This window comes from Oncorhynchus kisutch, linkage group LG24 (genome assembly GCF_002021735.2).
Source record: "Oncorhynchus kisutch isolate 150728-3 linkage group LG24, Okis_V2, whole genome shotgun sequence".
Lineage (NCBI taxonomy): Eukaryota > Metazoa > Chordata > Actinopteri > Salmoniformes > Salmonidae > Oncorhynchus > Oncorhynchus kisutch.
In genome coordinates this window covers 3,583,029-3,609,519 of record NC_034197.2, presented here as the reverse complement: position 1 = coordinate 3,609,519, position 26,491 = coordinate 3,583,029, and the positions used below count along the sequence as shown (strand labels likewise).

At 44.4% G+C, this 26,491-nt stretch overlaps 1 protein-coding gene across 3 annotated transcripts in view; it reads right to left on the bottom strand.

Moving 5' to 3' along the window:
• LOC109869631 (protein kinase C zeta type) overlaps positions 1–26,491 on the bottom strand; it is a 154,765-nt gene that overhangs the window by 6,512 nt on the left and 121,762 nt on the right. For all 3 annotated transcript variants that reach the window (XM_020459894.2, XM_031803848.1, XM_031803847.1), the window contains one exon: positions 9,723–9,838. In XM_020459894.2, coding sequence (XP_020315483.2) covers positions 9,723–9,838 — 116 coding nt within the window. The remainder of the gene's footprint in view (positions 1–9,722; positions 9,839–26,491) is intronic.

Below are 26,491 nucleotides of genomic sequence, written 5' to 3'. Positions count from 1 at the left end.
CCACAAGCCACCTGGGAGACACACCAAACATGTTGAAGAAGGTGCTCTGGTCAGATGAAACCAAAATTGAACTTTTTGGCAACAATGCAAAACATTATGTTTGGCGTAAAAGCAACACAGCTCATCACCCTGACAACACCATCCCCACTGTCAAACATGGTGTTGGCAGCATCATGGTTTGGGCCTGCTTTTCTTCAGCAGGGACAGGGAAGATGGTTAAAATTGATGGGAAGATGGATGGAGCCAAATACAGGACCATTCTGGAATAAAACCTGATGGAGTCTGCAAAAGACCTGAGACTGGGACGGAGATTTGTCTTCCAACAAGACAATGATCCAAAACAAAGCAAAATCTACAATGGAATGGTTCAAAAATAAACATAGAATGGCCAAGTCAAAGTCCAGACCTGAATCCAATCGAGAATCTGTGGAAAGAACTGAAAACTGCTGTTCACAAATGCTCTCCATCCAACCTCACTGAGCTCGAGCTGTTTTGCAAGGAGGAATGGGAAAAAATATCAGTCTCTCGATGTGCAAAACTGATAGAGACATACCCCAAGCGACTTACAGCTGTACTCGCAGCAAAAGGTGGCGCTACAAAGTATTAACTTAAGGGGGCTGAATAATTATGCACGCCCAATTTTTCACTTTTTAATTTGTTAAAAAGTTTGAAATATCCAATAAATGTCGTTCCACTTCATGATTGTGTCCCACTTGTTGTTGATTCTTCACAAAAAAATACAGTTTTATATCTTTATGCTTGAAGCCTGAAATGTGGCAAAAGGTCGCAAAGTTCAAGGGGGCCGAATACTTTCGCAAGGCACTGTAGCAGTGTGACTCTTTGGCTACTTTGTCTACTCACAAATTGTGTATCTGTGGGTTTCCTGTGTTTCATGGTTTTCGTGGCTATATGTGTTGGTTTTACCCTATCAGTCCCGAGACCCCAGCAAAAAAAAATAATCTGCATGATATTTTTTATCAGCCCTTATATTTAGCCTCACTATGATGTGTTTTACCATCTTCTTTTCAGGACAACCCAGGTTACAAGTAGAAATCAAAACTATTTGATATAAACAGTTGCATTCATGAGTTTTATTGATAAATGTCAATGAAAAAAAGATCCGCCAAAGCAAAAACCTGATCAAAATGTATTTATATGAATGCTGTAAGTACAGAAATGACTTGTTCAGTGGGAAATGAATATCCAACTAGTCAGTGGCAACTGTTTGGAGTTTGTGACAGCAACTATATGTGAACTTATTACAATATTATAGACACTATATTCTGGGATTTCCTATGATCTATGTAGAAGAACCCCATACCTTCTAATGAGCCTTGTGTAACATATGTGACAGCCATATGTTACATTTGCGTTTTGTGAGAGTTTCAGATTTGCATATATAGCTTTTAGTTGTTTCTAGCTCAAACCATTCACTCTTCAGACATTTTTGTAAAAAGTCCTAGCTCCGGGTCCCTTCAGGATCCGCCCTTGTCTCACATACACCGCTCTAGGTCAGCCCTCCTTAATCGCACATACTAATGGTTGATATCTACAGATGCAGAAGAAATGGAAAAATACAAATGGTACAATTCTCCTGTATTTTTGTATACTTTTTAGCCAGTAGTTCTGAAAGTAGCGCTCATGAGCCAAAAGTGGTCCCTGACAATTGCTTTGCACACTCTTGGCATTCTCTCAACTAGCGTCACCTGGAATGCTTTTCTGTGGCTAGGTCTTAACTTCTTTGGGACTGGGGGGGGGCAGTATTGTGTAGCTTGGATAATAAGGTGCCCAGAGTAAACTGCCTGCTACTCAGGACCAAAAGCTAGGATTTGGATAGAAAACACTCTGAAGTTTCTAAAACTGTTTGAATTATGTATGTGAGTATAACACAACTCATATGGCAGGCAAAAACCTGAGAAAAAATCCAACCAGGAAGTGGGAAATCTGAGGTTTGTAGGTTTTCAAGTCATTGCCTATCGAATATACAGTGTCTATGGGGTCATATTGCACTTCCTAAGGCTTCCACTAGATGTCAACAGTCATTAGAACCTTGTTTCAGGCTTCTACTGTGATGTAGAGAGGTAGCTGCGTTCCTTTTCATTTCTAAAGACAAAGGAAATGTCCGGTTTAAATATTATTGAAGATTTATGATAAAAACATCCTAAAGATTGATTCTAGACATCGTTTGACATGTTTCTACGAACTGTAATATAAATAACTTTTTGTCAGAACTAACGTGCGAACAAAAAGGAGGTATTTGGACATAAATGATGGACTTTATCGAACAAAACAAGCATTTATTGTGGAACTGGGATTCCTGGGAATGCATTCCGATCATCAAAGGTAAGTGAATATTTAGAATGCTATTTCTGACACCTCTCCTTTGGAAAATGGCTGTATGTTTTTCCGTGGCTAGGTGCTGACCTAACATAATCTCAAGGCAAGCTTTCGCCATAAAGGTTTTTAAAAATCTAAAACAGCGGTTGCATTAAGGAGAAGTTTATCTATAATTCCATGCATAACACTTGTATCTTTTATCAATGTTTATTTCTGTAATTTGATGTGGCTCTCTGCACTTTCACCAGATGTTTGTTTGAGACAATGCATTTCTAAACACAACACACCAATTTCAAATGAGGTTTTTGGACATAAAGATTAACTTTATCGAACAACACACACATTTATTGCATAACATGAAGTCCTGTGAGTGCCATCTGATGAAGATCAAAGGTTAGTGATGAATTTAATCACTATTTCTGACTTTTGTGTGCCCTCTCCTTGGCTGGAAAATGGCTGTATGGTTTTCTGTGACTAGATGCATTTACAAGAAGTTCATCTTTAAAATGGTGTATAATACTTGTATGTTTGAGGAATTTTAATTATGTGATTTCTGTTGTTTTCAATTTGGCGCCCTGCAGTTTCACTGGCTGTTGGCGAGATGGGACGCTACCGTCCCACATATCCCAGAGAAGTTAAAGGAGTTCCCACATGTGCCGAGCACTTTTCTGCTTTTCCTTCACTCTGCGGTCCAACTCATCCAAAACCATCTCACTTTGGTTGAGGTCGGGTGATTGTGGAGGCCAGGTCATCTGATGCAGCACTCCATCTAACTCCTTCTTGGTCAAATAGCCCTTACACAGCCTGGAGGTGTATTGGGGCAGTGTTATTTCATCACTTTGATGTCTTCACTATTACTCTACAATGTAGAAAATAGTAAAAATAAAGAAAAACCCTGGAATGAGTAGGTGTGTCCAAACTTTTGACTGGTACTGTATGTCACATATGTGCATCACGTTGCATTCTCTCTTGCTCTGCTGTGGGTGCATGATGTGCCTCTTGTTAGCTGTCACTCAAATGGTGAAGTGCTGAAGCCATTGGTTAAACTTGAATTGCTAGGGGGCTGGCCCACGAGGGGGGAAATGTAGCGCAGCATAGCTTCCAGAAAAACAGTTGCTTTCAGACTAGGGATTTCGTGGCTAATTGAGGTAAAGACAGTAATTCTTCTCATAGATTATGCATGTGTGAACTACACATTGACACATCCAGCCCAAAGCGGGATGTTTAAAAAATACGTGGTAGTCACCTGGGTTCTGGAGCATGTCTTTAAAGCGTATAGACATGCTAGTGCAGTACTTCAGGAGCTACCTTTACAGCTCTCCTATTCATAGGGAATCTTTGGCAGTCGGGTGAGAATAGTCCTATTTCAAGTCAAACATGGACATCATTACTAGGGCGCCAATGAGTAAGGCTATGATCCACCTAGTAGCTTACAGTTATTTCAAGCCAGCAATGTTCAAACAACCTCACCACTGTTCTAACACACAATCTACCATAAACAGCAAAAAATGTCCCTTTGCACAATGTGAGAACGTAGAAGAAAGATCAGGATGTTGTTGCTTCATCAGTGAACTCTCCCTGTGCCTATTACTCTCTCCCCAGCTGAGCCCCCGGTTGGTTCCATTAACAAAGCGGTAATCATCTATAAATGAAGTGAACCGTGTGACTGGTTTGGAGTGGCTGTGTAAAAATAAATGTACTACTCTGAGAGCGTAGCTTCTGCTGCAGCTGCTTCTCCAACAACAGCAACATGTTGTTCCTCTGCATCTCAAATGGCACCCTATTCCTGTTATAATGCACTACTTCTGACCAGAGCCCTGTCAAAGGTAGTGCACTATATAGGGAATAGGGTGCCATTTGAGACGCAACCCTCATCTGCCGTAGTAAAGAAGGCTGACCGCACTCCCCAGGAGGGTAGGGTGGAGCCGCAGGAAGGAGGCCTCTTGGAAAGAGAGAGGAATAGAGAGGCTTCGTACTGGAGATGTAGGTTGTCTTTAAACGCTGGTCCTGTTTGGTTGTGGTTATTTTGCCTGTAATGGCTGAGGTGAGGTTTAATGTTGGTAGAGATGATCCTAGACCAGTTTTAAGGAGAAGCCTCATCTCCAGCTAATTGTAATCTAGATCCAGACACAAACACACCACCATGCCTCTAGAATCCCATTCAACACCCAGAAAATGCAATCTGTAAGATTCAACTGAAATTATACAAACAGTCTAAAATGATCGATGGATATTCTATCTGTGAGCACACTTGGGTGCTGCTAGCTAGATAACATTGTTTGAGTGAAGTCAGTGAGTAGCAGCAAACTTGAGGCAGTGAGAAAAGGAGGGGAAAGGCACAAGACCACAAGAGAAACAGAGCGAGGAGGGAACATTTGGGACACAACCAAAACAAACAAGAGTGCTCACTAGCACAAATGTTGCCTTTTTTCCAGAGACAGCTTAAAAGTGCTACCAGATGCGGAGAGAGGGAGAGAGCGAGCAACACAGAGAACGAGAGCGCGGGGGAGAAAGAGACTGAGAGAAAGAGAGAGAACCAAGCGAGAGGAGGAAAGGGAGAAAGAAAATTATAAGAGGGGGAAAAAGGTTGTCAGAGCTGGGAGCTGAGAGAGAGGGGGCTCAAGGGAAGACAGACAGACAGCCTTGTATTTCATGGTGGTGCCCACACACACACAGCATTCATAAAACAAAGTGGGACGGAACCAATCCAATCAACCTCCTCACTCTACCTACAATACAGATCCAGGGATTTAAAAACATTTCGTCCCTGTCTATAGACAAAAAATAAAGCCTTTGAATCTCTGTGGCTAGCCATAGAACATAGAAAAGACTGAATCCTTATTGCTTTGGGTCTCGCCGTACTCGCCATTTCCAAGGCTGGTGAAGTCACGGCGCTGGCAAAAGCAAATGAAATCCTCTCTCTCACCCTCTCTCCTAGCTCCTTGGCAAGGGCTCTCAGGAAGCTAGGTTTTTTTTAATGCAGCAAAGTAAATCCAAACAAGGAGGGTTTACCCATTTTCTCCCTCCCACTCACTCTCTCTCTCACTTTTCTTTTTTCGTCTGCCAAACCCATCACAGAAGAGGAGGGGGCGTGATTTACATCACTCCCTCTCCCGTTCGGCAGGAGTGGGCGACATCCCCCCTCTCTCCTGAGCGACACAGAGAAAAAGAGAGCGAGCGAGAGAGAGAGAGAGGCATCGCGTCTCTCCTTTTGAAGTGCTGTGGGGCTGCCATGCAATGGCGTTTGAAGCCTGCTTGAGATCTCTTCTCCCATTGAACTGGCAGAGCTGCCAACTCACAACCCCCCTTCACCTCTTTCTCCTCCCCAACGCTAAACCCCACAGACTGTCACAGCAAACCTCAAATCCCGCCGCAAATTACTCCAGACAAGTGGGTGAGCCCCAGTTGGCCCTAATGAGATGAGAGGTGCAGCTCTGGTTGATCTGACACACCTCGGTATAGACTCCTCGGCTGTCAGAACCCAAGAGATAATGTGGGCTTATACTGAGGGAAGATGGATAGATGATGGGACTATGTTAGAGTTCGAAACAGACAAAGACAGGCAGGATACAGAATTTGAAGTTCAAATTGACTTAAATTTAAAAAACATATATAGACTTATGGACCACAGTTTCCAAGTATTCTGAAAACTGTATGTTCCTCGAAGTGCCTAGAATTTGTATTGTTCTCAGCCTTTTTCTTCTGATTTGTATGGCATCTGATTGCCAATATATTTATATAGAAAGCTGAAAGGATAGAAAACAAACAAACATCGAGCCTTAACATGAAATTAGTCCACAATGTATCATTTAATTTTGCTAGCACAGACTGGAATATGTTCCGGGATTCTTCCGATGGCATTGAGGAGTACACTACATCACTCACTGGCTTTATCAATAAGTGTCCCCACAGTGACTGTACGTACATACCCCAACCAGAAGCCATGGATTACAGGCAACATTCGCACTGAGCTAAAGGGTAGAGCTGCCGCTTTCAAGGAGCGGGACTCTAACCCGGAAACGTATAAGAAATCCTGCTATGCCCTCCAACGAACCATCAAACAGGCAAACAATACAGGACTAAGATCGACTCGTACTACACCGGCTCCGACGCTCGCGGATGTGGCAGGGCTTGCAAACTATTACAGACTACAAAGGGAAGCACAGCCGAGAGAGCTGCCCAGTGACACGAGTCTACCAGACGAGCTAAATAACTTCTATGCTCGCTTCGAGGCATGTAACACGGAGTCTGTAATACCCACATGTTTCATCCCAGAAACCCTAGACCCAATTTGCATACTGCAGATCCACAGATGATGCAATCTCTGTTGCACTCCACACTGCCCTTTCACACCTGGACAAAAGGATCGCCTATGTGAGAATGCTATTCATTGACTACAGCTTAGCGTTCAACACCATAGTGCCCTCAAAGTTTATCACTAAGCTAAGGACCCGGGACTAAACACCTCCCTGCAACTGGATCCTGGACTTCCTGATGGGCCGCCCCCAGGTGGTAAGGGTAGGTAACAACACATCCACCATGCTGATCCTTAACACGGGGGTCCCTCAGGGGTGCCTGCTCAGTCACCTCCTGTACTCCCTGTTCACTCATGACTGCACGGCCAGACACGACTCCAACACCATCATTAAGTTTGCTGTTGACACAACAGCAACAGCACTGATCACAGACAACGATGAGACAGCCTATAAGGAGGTGGTCAGAGACCTGACCGTGTGGTGCAAGGACAACAACCTCTCCCTCAACGTGATCAAGACAAAGGAGATGATTGTGGACAAAAGGAAAAGGAGGACCGAGCACGCCCCCATTCTCGTCGAAGGGGCTGTAGTGGAGCAGGTTGAGAGCTTCAAGTTCCTTGGTGTCCACTTCATCTACAAGCTACCATGGTCCAAACACACCAAGACAGTCGTGAAGAGGGCACGACAAAACCTATTCCCCCTCAGGAGACTGAAAAGATTTGTCATGGGTCCTCAGATCCTCAAAAAGTTCTACAGCTGCACCATCGAGAGCATCCTGACGGGTTGCATCACTGCCTGGTATGGCAACTGCTCAGCCTCCGACCGCAAGGAACTACAGAGGGTAGTGCGTACGGCCCAGTACATCACCAGGGCCAAGTTTCCAGCCATCCAGGGTCTCTGTACCAGGCGGGGGGCAGAGGAAAGAGCTAAAAATGGCCAAAGACTCCAGTCGCCCTAGTCATAGACTGTTCTCTCTGCTACCACACGGCAAGCGGTACCGGAGCACCAAGTCTAGGTTCAAGAGGCTTCTAAACAGCTTATACCCCCAAGCCATAAGACTCCTGAACAGCTAATAAAATGGCTACCCAGACAATTTGCATTGCTCCCCCCCTTCTACACTGCTGCTACTCTCTGTTAGTATCTATGCACAGTCACTTTAATAACTCTACCTACATGTACATATTACCTCAATTACCTCAACACTGGTACCCGTACCCCCTGTATATAGCCCCGCTATTGTTATTTACTGCTGCTCTTAATTATTTGTTATTCTTATCTCTTACTTTTTTGGGGGTATTTTCTTAAAACAGCATTGTTGGTTCAGGGCTTGTAAGTAAGCATTTCACTGTAAGGCCTACCTACACCTGTTGTATTTGGCGCATGTGACAAATAAAATTGGATTTGATTTTAATGAAAATGTTGACAAACTTCAGCCCAGTAATATCTATTGGCACCGCCTGCAAAGCCACATTGGAATAGTTTCCTGCAGCCGTGGAGAAAAGCCTGGCTTGTTTGTCATACTCTGGCTACAGAGCCCCTCGGTAGGACAGCAGCCACCTCTGTTGCTATGCCAAATCTTTTCAGCCCATTCTTTTGAAGTTAATCTAAAACAAGGATTCTGTCAAAGCCCCCGTGGACAACATGTCCACATTGAGCAAAACATGGCGTATACACTGGAGAAAGAAGTCATTGTTGGAACCAAGGGCATTTTCTTTTTCTCATTGAAGACAATTTTTTTCAAAAACATTGAGTCGGGGACGTTGCATAGTACCACTCGTAAACAGACTGAAGAAATGTGGATAGCTGTTACAATATAAGATGTTGACACTTATGTTGCAGATTCTCAGGTGGTGAATGCTCTCTGGTTGTTCAATTTTAAGATATTGAAGATCTTCACCACTACTATCATAGACTATTGATGACTTTGAATGACCGTTATGCACTGAGTATACAAAACATTAAGAACACCTGCTCTTTCCATGACATAGCTTTCACCTGGTCAGTCTATGATCCCTTATTGATGTCACCTGTTAAATCCACTTCAATCAGTGTAGATGAAGGGGAGGAGACAGGTTAAATAAGGTTTTTAAGCCTTGAGACAATTGAGACATGGATTGTGTATGTGTGCCATTCAGAGGGTTAATGGACAAGACTAAGTGCCTTTGAATGGGGTATGGTAGTAGGTGTCAGGTACACCAGTTTGTGTCAAGAACTGCAAAACTGCTGTTTTTTTCATGCTCAACAGCTTCCTGTGTGTATCAAGAATGGTCCACCACCCAAAGGTCATCTAGCCAAATTGAGACAACTGTGGTAAGCATTGGAGTCAACATGGGCCAGCATCCCTGTGGAAAACTTTCGACCCCTTGCCTTGTAGAGTCCATTCTCCCTACTAATTGAGGCTGTTCGAGGGAAAAAGGGGGGGGGACAACAACACAATATTAGGAAGGTGTTCCTAATGCTTGGTATAATCAGTGTAGATATCCATGGAGCCACAAAGGGGCAGTAAAATAAGTCACACGTTGAAAAACCCTGTATAGACTCGGTCTAGAAACAACCCCCTAGTGCCTAGCCGACCCGAGACACTTGTGGAGATTATGAGATGTTTTGATACGTGTAAGGAATATGTAGACAGCTCAACCTTGCTCTGATAGGCTATAGGTTGAATTTTCACCATATTGTTTAAACGTATGAAATCAAGTGTCTCATAGTGGGTAAGGGCTAGGGGTTGTTCCTGGATAGGTCCCTAGTCTCAGACTCCAGTCTCCAATCCCTTATGGTACAGCGGTGACAGACTGGATTGGACTGGTCCTGAGAGAGGAGTGCCCCCTACTGGCCAACAACCATCACCATTCCCAGAGTTTAACTGGCCTTGCCCTGTCTAGCTCCCCTATCCACTAACCGTCCATATGTTATCAAGTTATTATAACACTAGTTATAGAACACTGAAACACTACCAGCTATTTGCAGTACTCTATAACATTAGTGTTTAAAATATGTGGTCATACACGCTTCATAACTAGTTTGATGACTCGTTAAATCTAAACTATATAGTCATTAAATATCTAGTCTTGATCAAATACGTAGTCTTCTGTTAGGCTAGTCATGTCGGTTTAGAGGGTGTTCACTTACTCATCGTCTGGTGTTAGCTGCACTGGTTCGTTAGTGAACTGGGTGTCAAAGTTTTCCAGGCCATAGTCGTCTGCGATCTGGGGCTTGAAGGGCGGGGCCATCTGTTTCTTCTCCAGCTGCATGGGGAGACAAGCACAACAACTTTAATGGAAAATTGGAGGATAATAGCAGACAATATTGCCACTCCTATTTGCCACATCTTCAATTTAAGCCTACTAGAAAGTGTGTGCCCTCAGGCCTGGAGGGAAGCAAAAGTAATTCCGCTACTGAAGAACAGTAAAGCCCACCTTTACTGGCTCAAATAGCCGACCAATCAGCCTGTTACCAACCCTTAGTAAACATTTGGAAAAAATGGTGTTTGACCAGATACAATGCTATTTTACAGTAAACAAATTGACAACAGACTTTCAGCATGCTTATAGGGAAGGACATTCAACAAGCCCAGCACACAAATTACTGATGATTGGCTGAGAGAAACTGATGATTAAAATATTGGGAGCTGTTTTGTTAAACTTCAGTGCGCTTTTGACATTATCGATCATAGTCTGCTGCTGGAAAATCTTATGTGTTATGGATTTACACCCCCTGCTATATTGTGGATAAAGAGTTACCTGTCTAACAGAAGACAGAGGGTGTTCTTTAATGGAAGCCTGTCTAACATAATCCAGGTAGAATCAGGAATTCCCCAGGGCAGCTGTTTAGGCCCCTTACTTTAAAAAATCTTTACTAACAACATGAGTAAAGCCAGTGTGTCTATGTATGCGGATGACTCAACACTATACATATCAGCTACTACAGTGACTGAATTGACTGCAACACTTAACAAAGAGCTGCAGTTAGTTTCAGAATGTGTGGCAAGGAACAAGTTAGTTAAATATTTCAAAAACTAAAATCATTGTATTTGGGACAAACCCAAAACCTCAACTAAATCTTGTAATGAATCATGTGGAAATTGAGCAAGTTGAGGTGACTAAACTGCTTGGAGTAACCCTGGATTGTCAAACTTTCATGGTCAAAACATGTTGATTCAAAAGTAGCTAAGATGGTAAAATAAAGCGCTGCTCTGCGTTCTTAACACCATCAACAAGGCAGGTCCTTTGTTGCACCTGGACTACTGTTCAGTCGTGTGGTCAGGTACCACAAAGAGGGACTTAGGAAAATTAAAATTGGCTCAGAACAGGGCAGCACGGCTGGCCCTTAAATGTACATAGAGAGCAAACATTAATTATATGCATGCCAATCTCTCATGGCTCAAAGTGGAGGAGAGATTGACTTCATCACTACTTGTTTTTTTCGTAAGAAGTATTGACAAGCTGAGTGCACCACGCTGTCTGTTTAAATTACTGGCACACAGCTCGGACACCCATGCATACCCCACAAGACATGCCACCAGATGTCTCTTCACAATCCCGAAGTCCAGAACAGACTATGGGAGGCGCACATTACTACATAGAGTCATGACTACATGGAACTCTATTCCACACAGGTAACTGAAGCAAGCAGTAGAATCAGATTTTAAAAACAGATAAAAATACACCTTATGGAACAGTAGGGACTGTGAAGAGACAGTGTTTTATCTTTTGTTTTATGTGTAATGTGTCTTAATGTGTTTGGACCCCAGGAAGAGTAGCTGCTGCCCTGATAAAATACAAACAACACTGTCATTAGTGCACACTGTAGAAAAACATTTTGCAACGGACGACTAAAACAAGCATTTCTAGAAAGTACAAGGTTCAGGTAGTCCCTCCATGTTTCAGTCCGTCTGTTTTCGGAGTCTGGTAAATATTACCTGGTCCATGCTAGCCTGGTCCAGATTGTCACAGAATAGCAATTACGTATTTGAAAGGAAACAAATACTTATGTGACCCAGGTGTGACATGCACACGTTATCTTTGTAAATGTTGCACTGTACGTCTGTTTATTGGCTTTGTTGAATATACAGTATCAGTCAAAGCTTTGGACAGCTAACCATTCCAGGGTGTTTCCTTTATTTGTACATTGTAGAATAATAGTGAAGACATCAAAACTGTGAAATAACACACATGGAATCATGTAGTAGCCAAAACAGTGTTAAACAAATCAAAATATATTTTATATTTGAGATTCTTCAAAGTTGCCACTCTTTGCCTTGAAGACAGCTTTACACACTCTTGGCATTCTCTCAACCAGCTTCATGAGGTAGTCACCTGGAATGCATTTCAATTAACAGGTGTGCCTTGTTAAAAGTACATTTGTGGAATTTCTTTCCTTCTAAAGGTGTTTGAGCCAATCAGTTGTGTTGTGACAAGGTAGGGGTGGTATACAGAAGATATCCTTATTTGGTAAAATACCAAGTCCATATTATGGCAATAACAGCTCAAATAAGCAAAGAGAGACAGTCCATCATTACTTTAAAACATGAAGGTCAGTCAATGAGGAAGATTTCAAGAACTTTTAAAGTTTCTTCAAGTGCAGTCGCAAAAACCATCAAGCTCTCTGATGAAACTGGCTCTCATGAGGACCGCAACAGGAAAGGAAGACCCAGAGTTACCTCTGCTGCAGAGGATAAGTTAGTTACCAGCCTTAGAAACCACCTCAGATTGAAGCCCAAATAAATGCTTCCCAGAGTTCAAGTAACAGACACACCTCAACATCGGGGCGGCGGGGTAGCCTAGTGGTTAGAGCGTTGGACTAGTAACCAAAAGGTTGCAAGTTCAAATCCCCGAGCTGACAAGGAACAAATCTGTCGTTCTGCCCCTGAACAGGCAGTTAAGAAGCAAACAAATTCCACAAATTCCACAAAGTCTACAAGGCCGTCATTGAAAATAAGAATTTGTTCTTAACCGACTTGCCTGGTTAAAAATTTTTTTTTTAAATCAACTGTTCAGAGGAGACTGCATGAATCAAGCCTTCATGGTGGAATTGCTGCAAAGAAACCTCTACTAAAGGACACCAATAAGAAGAAGACTTGCTTGGGCCAAGAAACACGAGCAATGGACATTAGACCGGTGGAAATATGTCCTTGGGTCTGATGAGTACAAATGTTGGATTTTTGGGTCCAACCGCTGTGTCTTTGTGAGACGCAGAGTAGGTGAACGGATGATCTCCGCATGTGTGGTTCCCACCGTGAAGCATGGTGTGATGGTGCTTTGCTGGTGACACTGTGATTTATTTAGAATTCAAGGCACACTTAACCAGCATAGTTGGACTATCATTTGTTTTTCAACAGGATAATGACCCAAAACACACCTCCAGGCTGTGTAAGGGCTATATGACCAAGGAGAGTGATGGAGTGCTGCATCAGATGACCTGGCCTCCACAATCACCCAACCTCAACCCAATTGAGATGGTTTGGGATGAGTTGGACCGCTGAGTGAAAGAAAAGCAGCCAACAAATGCTCAGTATATATGTGGGAACTCCAAGACTGTTGGAAAAGCATTCGCTGCTTGAGAGAATGCCAAGAGTGTGCAAAGCTGTCATCAAGGCAAAGGGTGGCTACTTTGAAGAATCTCAAATATAAAATATGTTGATTTGTTTTAACACTTTTTTGGTTATTTCATGATTCCATATGTGTTATTTCATAGTTTTGATGTCTTCACTATTATTCTACAATGTAGAAAATTGTAAAAAAATAAATAAAGAAAAACCCTTGAATGAGTAGTTGTGTCTTTTGACTGATACTGTATATCATATGAATAAAATAAAGAAAGAGAGAAAAGCAGGAGAGGAAAAAATATGATGGCGGAAGGAAGGGTGAGCCTATCAATATTGTTAGTGGGTGATTCACTGGGCCCTGCAGAGTGAGTAAGGGTTCACATGTGGTTCGTTTCCATGGTTTTCCAGTCCTTCTCAGTCATGCAATAGTCAACTGAGGACCTTACATTGTTCAAAAAAACATTGTCTTTGTGTTTTATATACACTCCCCTCCATATGTATTTGGACAGTGAAGCTTGACATTTTTATTTGGCTCTATACTCCATCCAGCATTTTGGATTTGAGATCAAATGTTTCATTTCAGGCGACAGTAGGCTACAGAATGTCCGCTTTTATTTGAGGGTATTTTCATATCTGTTTTAACGTTTAGAAATGAAAGCACTTTATGTACAGTTGAAGTCGGAGGTTTACATACACCTTAGCCAAATACATTTAATCCTAGTAAAAATTCCCTGTCTTAGGTTAGTTAGGATCACCACTTTATTTTTAAAATGTGAAATGTCAGAATAATAGTAGAGTGATTTATCACATTCCCAGTGAGTCAGAAGTTTACATACACTCATTTAGTATTTGGTAGCATTGCCTTTAAATTGTTTAACTTGGGTCAAACATTTTGGGTAGCCTTCCACAAGCTTCCCACAATAAGTTGGGTGAATTTTAGGCCATTCCTCCTGACAGAGCTGGTGTAACTCGCACACTCTTTTTCAGTCCGGCCCACATATTTTCTATAGGATTGAGTTCAGGGCTTTGAGATGGCCACTCCAATACCTTGACTTTCTTGTCCTTAAGCCATTTTGCCACAACTTTGGAAGTATGCTTGGGGTCATTGTCCATTTGGAAGACCCACTTGTGACCAAGCTTTAACTTCCTGACTGATGTCTTGAGATGTTGTTTCAATATATGCACATAATTTTCCAACCTCATGAAGCCATCTATTTTGTGAAGTACACCAGTCCCTCCTGCATCAAAGCACCCCCACAACATGATGCTGCCACCGTCGTGCTTCACGGTTGGGATGGTGTTCATCGGCTTACAAGCCTCCCCCTTTTTCCTCCAAACATATCGATGGTCATTATGGACAAACAGTTCTTTTTTTGTTTCATCAGACCAGAGGACATTTATACAAAAAATACGATCTTTGTCCCCATGTGCAGTTGCAAACCGTAGTCTGGCTTTTTTAATGGCGGTTTTGGAGCAGTGGCTTCTTCCTTCTTCCTTGCTGAGCGGCCTTTCAGGTTATGTCGATATAGGACTAATTTTACTGTGGATATAGATACTTTTGTATCTGTTTCCTCCAGCATCTTCACAAGGTCCTTTGCTGTTCTTCTGGGATTGATTTGCACTTTTCGCACCAAAGTACGTTAATCTCTAGGAGACAGAACATGTCTCCTTCCTGAGTGGTATGACGGCTGCTTGGTTCCATGGTGTTTATACATGGTGTTTATACTGCCGTACATACCTACATGTACGCTATGGTCACAAGACGCAAGCTTCCTAATTGTCCCTAGAATTTCTAAGCAAACTGCTGGAGGCAGGGCTTTCTCCTATAGAGCTCCATTTTTATGGAATGACCTGCCTACCCATGTGAGAGACGCAGACTCAGTCTCAACCTTTAAGTCTTTATTGAAGACTCATCTCATCTGTAGGTCCTATGATTGAGTGTAGTCTGGCCCAGGAGTGTGACGGTGAATGGAAAGGCACTGGAGCAACGAACCGCCCTTGCTGTCTCTGCCTGGCCGGTTCCCCTCTCTCCACTGGGATTCTCTGACTCTAACCCTATTACAGGGGCTGAGTCACTGGCCTACTGATGCTCTTCCATGCTGTCCCTAGGAGGGGTACGTCTACTTGAGTGGGTTGAGTCACTGATGTGATCTCCCTCCCTCCCCCCCCCCCTTGGGTTGTGCCGTGGAGGAGATCTTTGTAGGCTGTACTCGGCCTTGTCTCAGGATGGTAAGTTGGTGGTTGAAGATATCCCTCTATTGGTGTGGGGGCTGTGCTTTGGCAAAGTGGGTGGGGTTATATCCTGCCTGTTTGGCCCTGTCCGGGGGTATCATCGGGTGGGGCCACAGTGTCTCCTGACCCCCCTGTCTCAGCCTCCAGTATTTATGCTGCAGTAGTTTATGTGTCGGGGGGCTAGGGGTAGTCTGTTATATCTGGAGTATTTCTCCTGTCTTATCCGGTGCCTATGGGATCACATACATCAAACCTTGAAATACATAGCCTATATATTTACATAGACCCAATTCAATGAAGAATGACCATGGTAATTTGTTGTATAACTACTTCAGGAATATGAGCCCATCATGGACAGAAAAGGTGAAGAATTTACTCTGCAATGGTTATGAAAATAAATAGGTAATAGATTCCTGTGTCTTATTTTAGATTCCAAAAATAAAACACACTTGATTTTCACTATTCTCACTAACAGCAAATGGCTGCATCTTATCTGCCATAGTTAAGCCTTATTTCAATACAATGCTTCAAGCACTAGAAGATGTGTGTATGCATGGTCTAAAGTTTGCGTGGAGGAAAGGACAGTTCAGTTTTTTATAAATGACAACTTGTACACGCACATTTTGGGGTATATTTTGTACGTACGCATGGTTCATAAATGAGCCTCTCCTACTCAGAGGAAGTGGCCCAGGAGCCCGAGGGAACTTGAAAGGGGAGCTGGAGCCAAGGATGAGCGGGGTAACCAAAGACCCTTAGATCACATCACCATCTGACGTTGCCTATGTGCGTGATGGCCGAGAGAGTAAGAGAGAGAGTGTGTGTGCGTGCGACTGTGACAGAAAGTGCGTGCCTGTATGTGTTTGAGAGCGAGTGCATGATACGGCAGCAGGGAGGACTCCAGAGGGGTGAGGAGATGATGATGATTACTAATTACAGCCAATCAACAGCAGGGGCCCGGCAAGGAGCTCTCACTGTCACATACTCTCTCATACACACACTCAAATGAACACACACAACTCATTTTTCACATCAATGCGTAGTTCCCTCAGTTTTCTCCCTCTGAAACCTTTAGTCAGTCTCTTGTTGAGTCATCTGACAAGTTATCAGGGCTGTTTAAACAGTTAAACTACAAGAAGGGGGGGCTTTCTAAACAAAACAAAAAGGGTTATTTCAAAACAGAGGGTACTGTAAGAACAGATATGGGGAGTGCTCATAGATATCTAATTTATCAACTACATAAAATCTTATAGGAAAGGCCGGAGCCTGTTTTTTAACATTTTTTATTTAACCTTTATTTAAGGCCAGTTGAGTACAAGTTCTCATTTACAACTGCAACCTGTCCAAGATAAAGCAAAGCAGTGCAACACAAACAACACAGAGTTACACATGGAATAAACAAACGTACAGTCAATAACGCAATAGAAAAGTCTATATACAGTGTGTGCAAATGAGGTAAGATTAGGGAGGTAAGGCAATAAATTGGCCGTAGTGGCGAAGTAATTACAATTTAGCAATGAAACACTGGAGTGATAGATGTGCAGAAGATGAATGTGCAAGTAGAGATACTGGGGTGCAAAGGAGCAAAAAATTATAATAATAACAATATGGGGATGAGGTAGTTGGGTGGGCTATTTACAGGTGGCTTATGTACAGGTGCAATGATCTGTAAACTGCTCTGATTTAAAAAAGAATATTTAACCTTTATTTAACCAGGTAGGCTAGTTGAGACCAAGTTCTCATTTACAACTGTGACCTGGCCAAGATAAAGCATAGCAGTGTGAACAAACAACAACACAGAGTTACACATGGGGTAGACAAATAAACAAGTCAATAACACAGTAGAAAAAAAATAAAAAAAGAGTCTATACACATTGTGTGCAAGGAGGTAGGTGAATAATTACAATTTAGCTGATTGACACTGGAGTGATAAATGATCAGATGGTCATGTGCAGGTAGAGATACTGGTGTGCAAAAGAGCAGAAAAGTAAATAAATAAAAACAGTTTGGGGATGAGGTAGATAAATTGGGTGGGCTATTTCCCGATGGACTATGTACAGCTGCAGCGATCGGTTAGCTGCTCAGATAGCAGATGTTTAAAATTGGTGAGGGAGATAAAAGTCTCCAACTTCAGCGATTTTTGCAATTCGTTCCAGTCACAGGCAGCAGAGAACTGGAAGGAAAGGCGGCCAAATGAGGTGTTGGCTTTAGGGATGATCAGTGAGATACACCTGCTGGAGCGCGTGCTACGGGTGGGTGTTGCCATCGTGACCAGTGAACTGAGATAAGGCGGAGCTTTACCTAGCATGGACTTGTAGATGACCTGGAGCCAGTGGGTCTGGCGACGAATATGTAGCGAGGGCCAGCCGACTAGAGCATACAGGTCGCAGTGGTGGGTGGTATAAGGTGCTTTAGTAACAAAATGGATGGCACTGTGATAAACTGCATCCAGTTTGCTGAGTAGAGTATTGGAATCTATTTTGTAGATGACGTCGCCGAAGTCTGGTAGGATAGTAATTTTTTCTAGGGTAAGTTTGGCGGCATAAGTGAAGGAGGCTTTGTTGCGAAATAGAAAGCTGACTCTATATTTGATTTTAGATTGGAGATGTTTGATATGAGTCTGGAAGGAGAGTTTACAGTCTAGCCAGACACCTAGGTACTTATAGATGTCCACATATTCTAGGTCGGAACCATCCAAGGTGGTGATGATAGTCGGGCGTGCGGGTGCAGGCAGAGAACGGTTGAAAAGCATGCATTTAGTTTTACTAGCGTTTAAGAGCAGTTGGAGGCCACGGAAGGAGTGTTGTATGGCATTGAAGCTCGTTTGGAGGTTAGATAGCACAGTGTCCAAGGAAGGGCCAGAAGTATACAGAATGGTGTCGTCTGCGTAGAGGTGGATCAGGGAATCGCCCGCAGCAAGAGCAACATCATTGATATATACAGAGAAAAGTCGGCCCGAGAACTGAACCCTGTGGCACCCCCATAGAGACTGCCAGAGGACTGGACAACATGCCCTCCGACTTGACACACTGAACTCTGTCTGCAAAGTAGTTGGTGAACCAGGCAAGGCAGTCATTAGAAAAACCGAGGCTACTGAGTCTGTAGATAAGAATATGGTGATTGACAGAGTCGAAAGCCTTGGCCAGGTCGATGAAGACGGCTGCACAGTACTGTCTTTTATCGATGGCGGTTATGATATCGTTTAGTACCTTGAGCGTGGCTGAGGTGCACCTGTGAACGGCTCGGAAACCAGATTGCACAGCGGAGAAGGTAGGGTGGGATTCGAGATGGTCGATGATTTGTTTGTTAACTTGGCTATCGAAGACCTTAGAAAGGCAGGGTAGATCTAGGTCTGTAACAGTTTGGGTCTAGAGTGTCACCCCCTTTGAAGAGGGGGATGACCGCGGCAGCTTTCCAATCTTTGGGAATCTCAGACGATATGAAAGAGGTTGAACAGGCTAGTAATAGGGGTTGCAACAATTGCGGCAGATCATTTTGTCTAGCCCAGCTGATTTGTAGGGTTCCAGATTTTGCATCTCTTTCAGAACATCAGCTATCTGGATTTGGGTGAAGGAGAAATTGGGAGGCTTGGGCAAGTTGCTGCGGGGGGTGCAGAGATGTTGACCGGGGTAGGGGTAGCCAGGTGGAAAGCATGGCCAGCCGTAGAACAATGCTTATTGAAATTCTCAATTATTGTGGATTTATTGGTGATGGCAGGGTTTCCTAGCCTCAGCGCAGTGGGCAGCTGGGAGGAGGTGCTCTTATTCTCCATGGACTTTACAGTGTCCCAGAACTTTTGGGAATTTGTGCTACAGGATGCAAATTTCTGTTTGAAAAAGCTAGCCTTTGCTTTCCTAACCGCCTGTGTATATTGGTTCCTAAGTTGCATATCTCGGGGGCTATTAAATGCCAATTCAGTATGCCACAGGATGTTTTTGTGCTGGTCAAGGGCAGTCAGGTCTGGAGTGAACCAAGGGCTATATTTTTTATTTAACCTTTAACTAGGGAAGTCAGTTAAGAACAAATTATTATTTACAATGACGGCCTAGGAACAGTGGGTTAACTGCCTTGTTCAGGGGCAGAACGACAGATTTTGACCTTGTCAGCTCGGGGATTCGATCTAGCAACCTTTCGGTTACTGGCCCAACGCTCTAACCACTAGGCTACCTGCCACCCCATATCTTTTCCTAGTTCTACATTTTTTGAACGGGGCATGCTCATTTAATATGGTGAGGAAAGCACTTTTAAAGAATAACCAGGCATCCTCTACTGACGGAATGATTCAATATCCTTCCAGGATACCCGGGCCAGATCGATTAGAAAGGCCTGCTCGCTGAAGTATTTTAGGGAGATTTTGATAGTGATGAGGTGTAGTCGTTTGACCGCAGACCCATTACGGACGCAGGCAGTGATCGCCAAGATCCTGGTTGAAGACAGCAGAGGTGTATTTGGAGGGCAGGTTGGTAAGGATGATATCTATGAGGGTGCCCGTGTTTACAGATTTGGGGTTGTACCTGGTAGGTTCATTGATAATTTGTGTGAGACTGAGGGCATCTAGCTTAGCTTATAGGATGGCTGGGGTGTTAAGCATGTCCCAGTTTAGGTCACCTAACAGTATGAGTTCTGAAGATAGATAGGGGGCAATCAATTCACATATGATGTCCAGGGCACAGCTGGGGGCTGAAGGTGGTCTGTAGCAAGCGGCAACGGTGAGAGACTTGTTTCTGGAAATGTGGATTTTTAAAAGTAGAAGCTTGAATTGTTTGGGCACAGCATGACAGAACTATGCAGGTTATCTCTACAGTAGATTGGAACTCCGCCCTCTTTGGCAGTTCTATCTTGTAGGAAAATGTTATAGTTAGGGATGGAAATTTCAGGATTTTTGGTGGCCTTCCTAAGTCAGGATTCATTGACGGCTAGGACATCTGGGTTGGCAGAGTGTGCTAAAGCAGTGAATAAAACAAACTTAGGGAGGAGGCTTATAATGTTAACATGCATGAAACCAAGGCTTTTTACAGTTACAGAAGTCAACAAAATCAAATCAAATTTTATTTGTCACATACACATGGTTAGCAGATGTTAATGCGAGTGTAGCGAAATGCTTGTGCTTCTAGTTCCGACAATGCAGTAATAACAAATAAGTAATCTAACTAACAATTCCAAAAACGACTGTCTTATACACAGTGTAAGGGGATAAAGAATATGTACATAAGGATATATGAATGAGTGATGGTACAGAGCAGCATAGGCAAGATACAGTAGATGATATCGCGTACAGTATATACATATGAGATGAGTATGTAAACCAAGTGGCATAGTTAAAGTGGCTAGTGATACATGTATTACATAAGGATGCAGTCGATGATATAGAGTACAGTATCTACGTATGCATATGAGATGAATAATGTAGGGTAAGTAACATTATATAAGGTAGCATTGTTTAAAGTGGCTAGTGATATATTTACATCATTTCCCATCAATTCCCATTATTAAAGTGGCTGGAGTAGAGTCAGTGTCATTGACAGTGTGTTGGCAGTAGCCACTCAATGTTAGTGGTGGCTGTTTAACAGTCTGATGGCCTTGAGATAGAAGCTGTTTTTCAGTCTCTCGGTCCCAGCTTTGATGCACCTGTACTGACCTCGCCTTCTGGATGACAGCGGGGTGAACAGGCAGTGGCTCGGGTGGTTGATGTCCTTGATGATCTTTATGGCCTTCCTGTAGCATCGGGTGGTGTAGGTGTCCTGGAGGGCAGGTAGTTTGCCCCCGGTGATGCGTTGTGCAGACCTCACTACCCTCTGGAGAGCCTTACGGTTGAGGGCGGTGCAGTTGCCATACCAGGCGGTGATACAGCCCGCCAGGATGCTCTCGATTGTGCATCTGTAGAAGTTTGTGAGTGCTTTTGGTGACAAGCCGAATTTCTTCAGCCTCCTGAGGTTGAAGAGGCGCTGCTGCGCCTTCCTCACGATGCTGTCTGTGTGAGTGGACCAATTCAGTTTGTCTGTGATGTGTATGCCGAGGAACTTAAAACTTGCTACCCTCTCCACTACTGTTCCATCGATGTGGATGGGGGGGGTGTTCCCTCTGCTGTTTCCTGAAGTCCACAATCATCTCCTTAGTTTTGTTGACGTTGAGTGTGAGGTTATTTTCCTGACACCACACTCCGAGGGCCCTCACCTCCTCCCTGTAGGCCGTCTCGTCGTTGTTGGTAATCAAGCCTACCACTGTTGTGTCGTCCGCAAACTTGATGATTGAGTTGGAGGCGTGCTTGGCCACACAGTCGTGGGTAAACAGGGAGTACAGGAGAGGGCTCAGAACGCACCCTTGTGGGGCCCCAGTGTTGAGGATCAGCGGGGAGGAGATGTTGTTGCCTACCCTCACCACCTGGGGGCGGCCCGTCAGGAAGTCCAGTACCCAGTTGCACAGGGCGGGGTCGAGACCCAGGGTCTCGAGCTTGATGACGAGCTTGGAGGGTACTATGGTGTTGAATGCCGAGCTGTAGTCGATGAACAGCATTCTCACATAGGTATTCCTCTTGTCCAGATGGGTTAGGGCAGTGTGCAGTGTGGTTGAGATTGCATCGTCTGTGGACCTATTTGGGCGGTAAGCAAATTGGAGTGGGTCTAGGGTGTCAGGTAGGGTGGAGGTGATATGGTCCTTGACTAGTCTCTCAAAGCACTTCATGATGACGGATGTGAGTGCTACGTGGCGGTAGTCGTTTAGCTCAGTTACCTTAGCTTTCTTGGGAACAGGAACAATGGTGGCCCTCTTGAAGCATGTGGGAACAGCAGACTGGTATAGGGATTGATTGAATATGTCCGTAAACACACCGGCCAGCTGGTCTGCGCATGCTCTGAGGGCGCGGCTGGGGATGCCGTCTGGGCCTGCAGCCTTGCGAGGGTTAACACGTTTAAATGTCTTACTCACTTCGGCTGCAGTGAAGGAGAGACCGCATGTTTTCGTTGCAGGCCGTGTCAGTGGCACTGTATTGTCCTCAAAGCGGGCAAAAAAGTTATTTAGTCTGCCTGGGAGCAAGACATCCTGGTCCGTGACTGGGCTGGGTTTCTTCCTGTAGTCCGTGATTGACTGTAGACCCTGCCACATGCCTCTTGTGTCTGAGCCGTTGAATTGAGATTCTACTTTGTCTCTGTACTGGCGCTTAGCTTGTTTGATAGCCTTGCGGAGGGAATAGCTGCACTGTTTGTATTCAGTCATGTTACCAGACACCTTGCCCTGATTAAAAGCAGTGGTTCGCGCCTTCAGTTTCACACGAATGCTGCCATCAATCCACGGTTTCTGGTTAGGGAATGTTTTAATCGTTGCTATGGGAACGACATCTTCAACGCACGTTCTAATGAACTCGCACACCGAATCAGCGTATTCGTCAATGTTGTTGTCTGACGCAATACGAAACATCTCCCAGTCCACGTGATGGAAGCAGTCTTGGAGTGTGGAGTCAGCTTGGTCAGACCAGCGTTGGACAGACCTCAGCGTGGGAGCTTCTTGTTTTAGTTTCTGTCTGTAGGCAGGGATCAACAAAATGGAGTCGTGGTCAGCTTTTCCGAAAGGGGGGCGGGGCAGGGCCTTATATGCGTCGCGGAAGTTAGAGTAACAATGATCCAGGGTCTTTCCACCCCTGGTTGCGCAATCGATATGCTGATAAAATTTAGGGAGTCTTGTTTTCAGATTAGCCTTGTTAAAATCCCCAGCTACAATGAATGCAGCCTCCGGATAAATCGTTTCCAGTTTGCAGAGAGTTAAATAAAGTTCGTTCAGAGCCATCGATGTGTCTGCTTGGGGGGGGATATATACGGCTGTGATTATAATCGAAGAGAATTCTCTTGGTAGATAATGTGGTCTACATTTGATTGTGAGGAATTCTAAATCAGGTGAACAGAAGGATTTGAGTTCCTGTATGTTTCTTTCATCACACCATGTCACGTTGGTCATAAGACATACGCCCCCGCCCCTCTTCTTACCAGAAAGATGATTGTTTCTGTCGGCGCGATGCGTGGAGAAACCCGCTGGCTGCACCGCTTCGGATAGCGTCTCTCCAGTTAGCCATGTTTCCGTGAAGCAGAGAACGTTACAGTCTCTGATGTCCCTCTGGAATGCTACCCTTGCTCGGATTTCATCAACCTTGTTGTCAAGAGACTGGACATTGGCAAGAAGAATGCTAGGGAGTGGTGTACGGTGTGCCCGTCTCCGGAGTCTGACCAGAAGACCGCTTCGTTTCCCTCTTTTTCTGAGTAGTTTTTTTGGGTCGCTGCATGTAATCCACTCCGTTGCACTGGTTGTAAGGCAGAACACAGGATCCGCATCGCAAAAAACATATTCTTGGTCGTACTGATGGTGAGTTGACGCTGATCTTATATTCAGTAGTTCTTCTCGGCTGTATGTAATGAAACCTAAGATGACCTGGGGTACTAGTGTAAGAAATAACACGTAAAAAAACAAAAAACTGCATAGTTTCCTAGGAACGCGAAGCGAGGCGGCCATCTCTGTCGGCGCCGGAAGTTGTAAAACAAATGAGAGCGCCTGGGGAATGGGAGTGGAGCTAGGCGCTGCAAGCCTGGATTAACCTTTACATCACCAGAGGAACAGAGGAGGAGTAGGATAAGGCCTAAAGGCTATAAGAACTGGTCGTCTAGTGATTTCAGAACAGAGAGTAAAAGGAGCAGGTTTCTGGGCGCGGAATAATAGATTCAAGGCATAATGTACAAAAAGGGTATGGTAGGATGTGAATACAGTAGAGTTAAACCGAGGCATTGAGTGACGATGAGAGAGGTTTTGTCTCTAGAGACATCATTTAAGCCAGGTGAGGTCACCGCATGTGTGGGAGGTGGAACAAAAGGGCTAGCTGAGGCATATTGAGCAGGGCTCGAGGCTCGACAGTGAAATAAGACAATAATCAGTAACCAAAACAGCAATGGACAAGGCATATTGACCTAAGGGAGAGGCATGCGTAGCCAAGTGATCATACGGTCCAGTGAGTAGCTAGGCGAGCTGGAGACATGGCAATTCATACAGCTAGCGGGCCGGGGAAAGCAGGCTAGCAGGAGTGCCTTAAGGGACGTCACGACGGAAGTCTGTTGAAGCCCCCTCGGACGGTTACGTCGGCAGACCAGTCGTGATGGATCGGCGGTGCTCCGTGTAGGCAGTAAAAGGTTCCAGGCCAATTGGCAAAATAGGTATTGTAGCCCAAGAAATTGACTGATTGAGCTCTTCAGCTAGCCGGGAGGTGGGCCTAGCTCGGGGCTAGCTCCAGGCTAACTGGTGCTTGCTTCGAGACAGAGACGTTAGCCAGGAGTAGCCACTCAAATAGCAGCTAGCTAGCTGCGATGATCCAGGTGAAAAGGTTCAGAGCTTGCGGTAGGAATCCAGAGATGTGGTAGAGAAAAATCAGCCTGATATGCTCTGGGTTGAGTCGCGCTGTGCAGACTGGCAGGAGTTGTCCGGGCTGAGGTTAGCTGATGACCACTAGCAATGGCTAGCTGACTACTAGCTAGTTAGCTGGCTAACTTCTTATGGGGGTTCCAGTTCTAAAGTATAGAAAATATCAGATCTATATAACATTGGGTGAAGCGGGTTGCTGTAGAGTATGTTGAAATTGAGGTTAAAAATATATACAAAATATATACACGGGACACGACAAGACAAAGTCATCTGACTGCTATGCCATCTTGGATACAATGTGTTGTGATTCATATTAATATGCTTAAACAACAGTAGTCAAAGTGCTGCTCAGAGCCCGGGAGTTTTGTCTGGGCCAGAGACTGTCTGCACTGCACCACGCGTCATGGCAAGGCACGTTACTGATATTTAGAAATATTTTTTCCCTTCTCACTTTTATGGTGGGACCCACACCCAATTTCCCTAAGAGGCAAACATTGTATGTTTAAACCAGCATCTCGGTTGCATCCAAAATAGCACCCTATTCCCTCCAGAGTGCACTACTTTTATCAAGGGCCCATATGCCCTATTTTTTTGCTAGTGACCTATTGGCCCTGGTTAAAAGTAGTGCACTATGTAGTGAATATGGTGACATTTGGGACGCAGAATATATGCTGTTTATTCATATATGAGTAGGAGTGTGCCTCACGGTATTAACACAATTTATTTTCATTGCATGCATGACAAATCTGATATTTTAATCTATTGGGAGATTATAACCTGCTCAAAAAAATAAAGGGAACACTAAAATAACACATCCTAGATCTGAATGAATGAAATATTCTTATTAAATACTTTTTTCTTTACATAGTTGAATGTGCCGACAACAAAATCACACAAAAATGATCAATGGAAATCAAATTTATCAACCCATGGAGGTCTGGATTTGGAGTCACACTCAAAATTAAAGTGGAAAACCACACTACAGGCTGATGTAATGTCCTTAAAACAAGTCAAAATGAGGTTCAGTAGTGTGTGTGGCCTCCACGTGCCTGTATGACCTCCCTACAATGCCTGGGCATGCTCCTGATGAGGTGGCGGATGGTCTCCTGAGGGATCTCCTCCCAGACCTGGACTAAAGCATCCGCCAACTCCTGGACAGTCTGTGGTGCAACGTGGCGTTGGTGGATGGAGCGAGACATGATGTCCCAGATGTGATCAATTGGATTCAGGTCTGGGCAACGGGCGGGCCAGTCAATAGCATCAATGCCTTCCTCTTGCAGGAACTGCTGAAACACTCCAGCCACATGAGGTCTTGCATTAGGAGGAACCCAGGGCCAACTGCACTAGCATATGGTCTCACAAGGGGTCTGAGGATCTCATCTCGGTACTTAATGGCAGTCAGGCTACCTCTGGCGAGCACATGGAGGGCTGTGCGGCCCCCCAAAGAAATGCCACCCCACACCATGACAGACCCACCGCCAAACCGGTCATGCTGGAGGATGTTGCAGGCAGCAGAACGTTCTCCACGGCGTCTCCAGACTGTCACGTCTGTCACATGTGCTCAGTGTGAACCTGCTTTCATCTGTGAAGAGCATAGGGCGCCAGTGGCGAATTTGCCAATCTTGGTGTTCTCTGGCAAATGCCAAACGTCCTGCACGGTGTTGGGCTGTAAGCACAACCCCCACCTGTGGACGTCGGGCCCTCATACCACCCTCATGGAATCTGTTTCTGA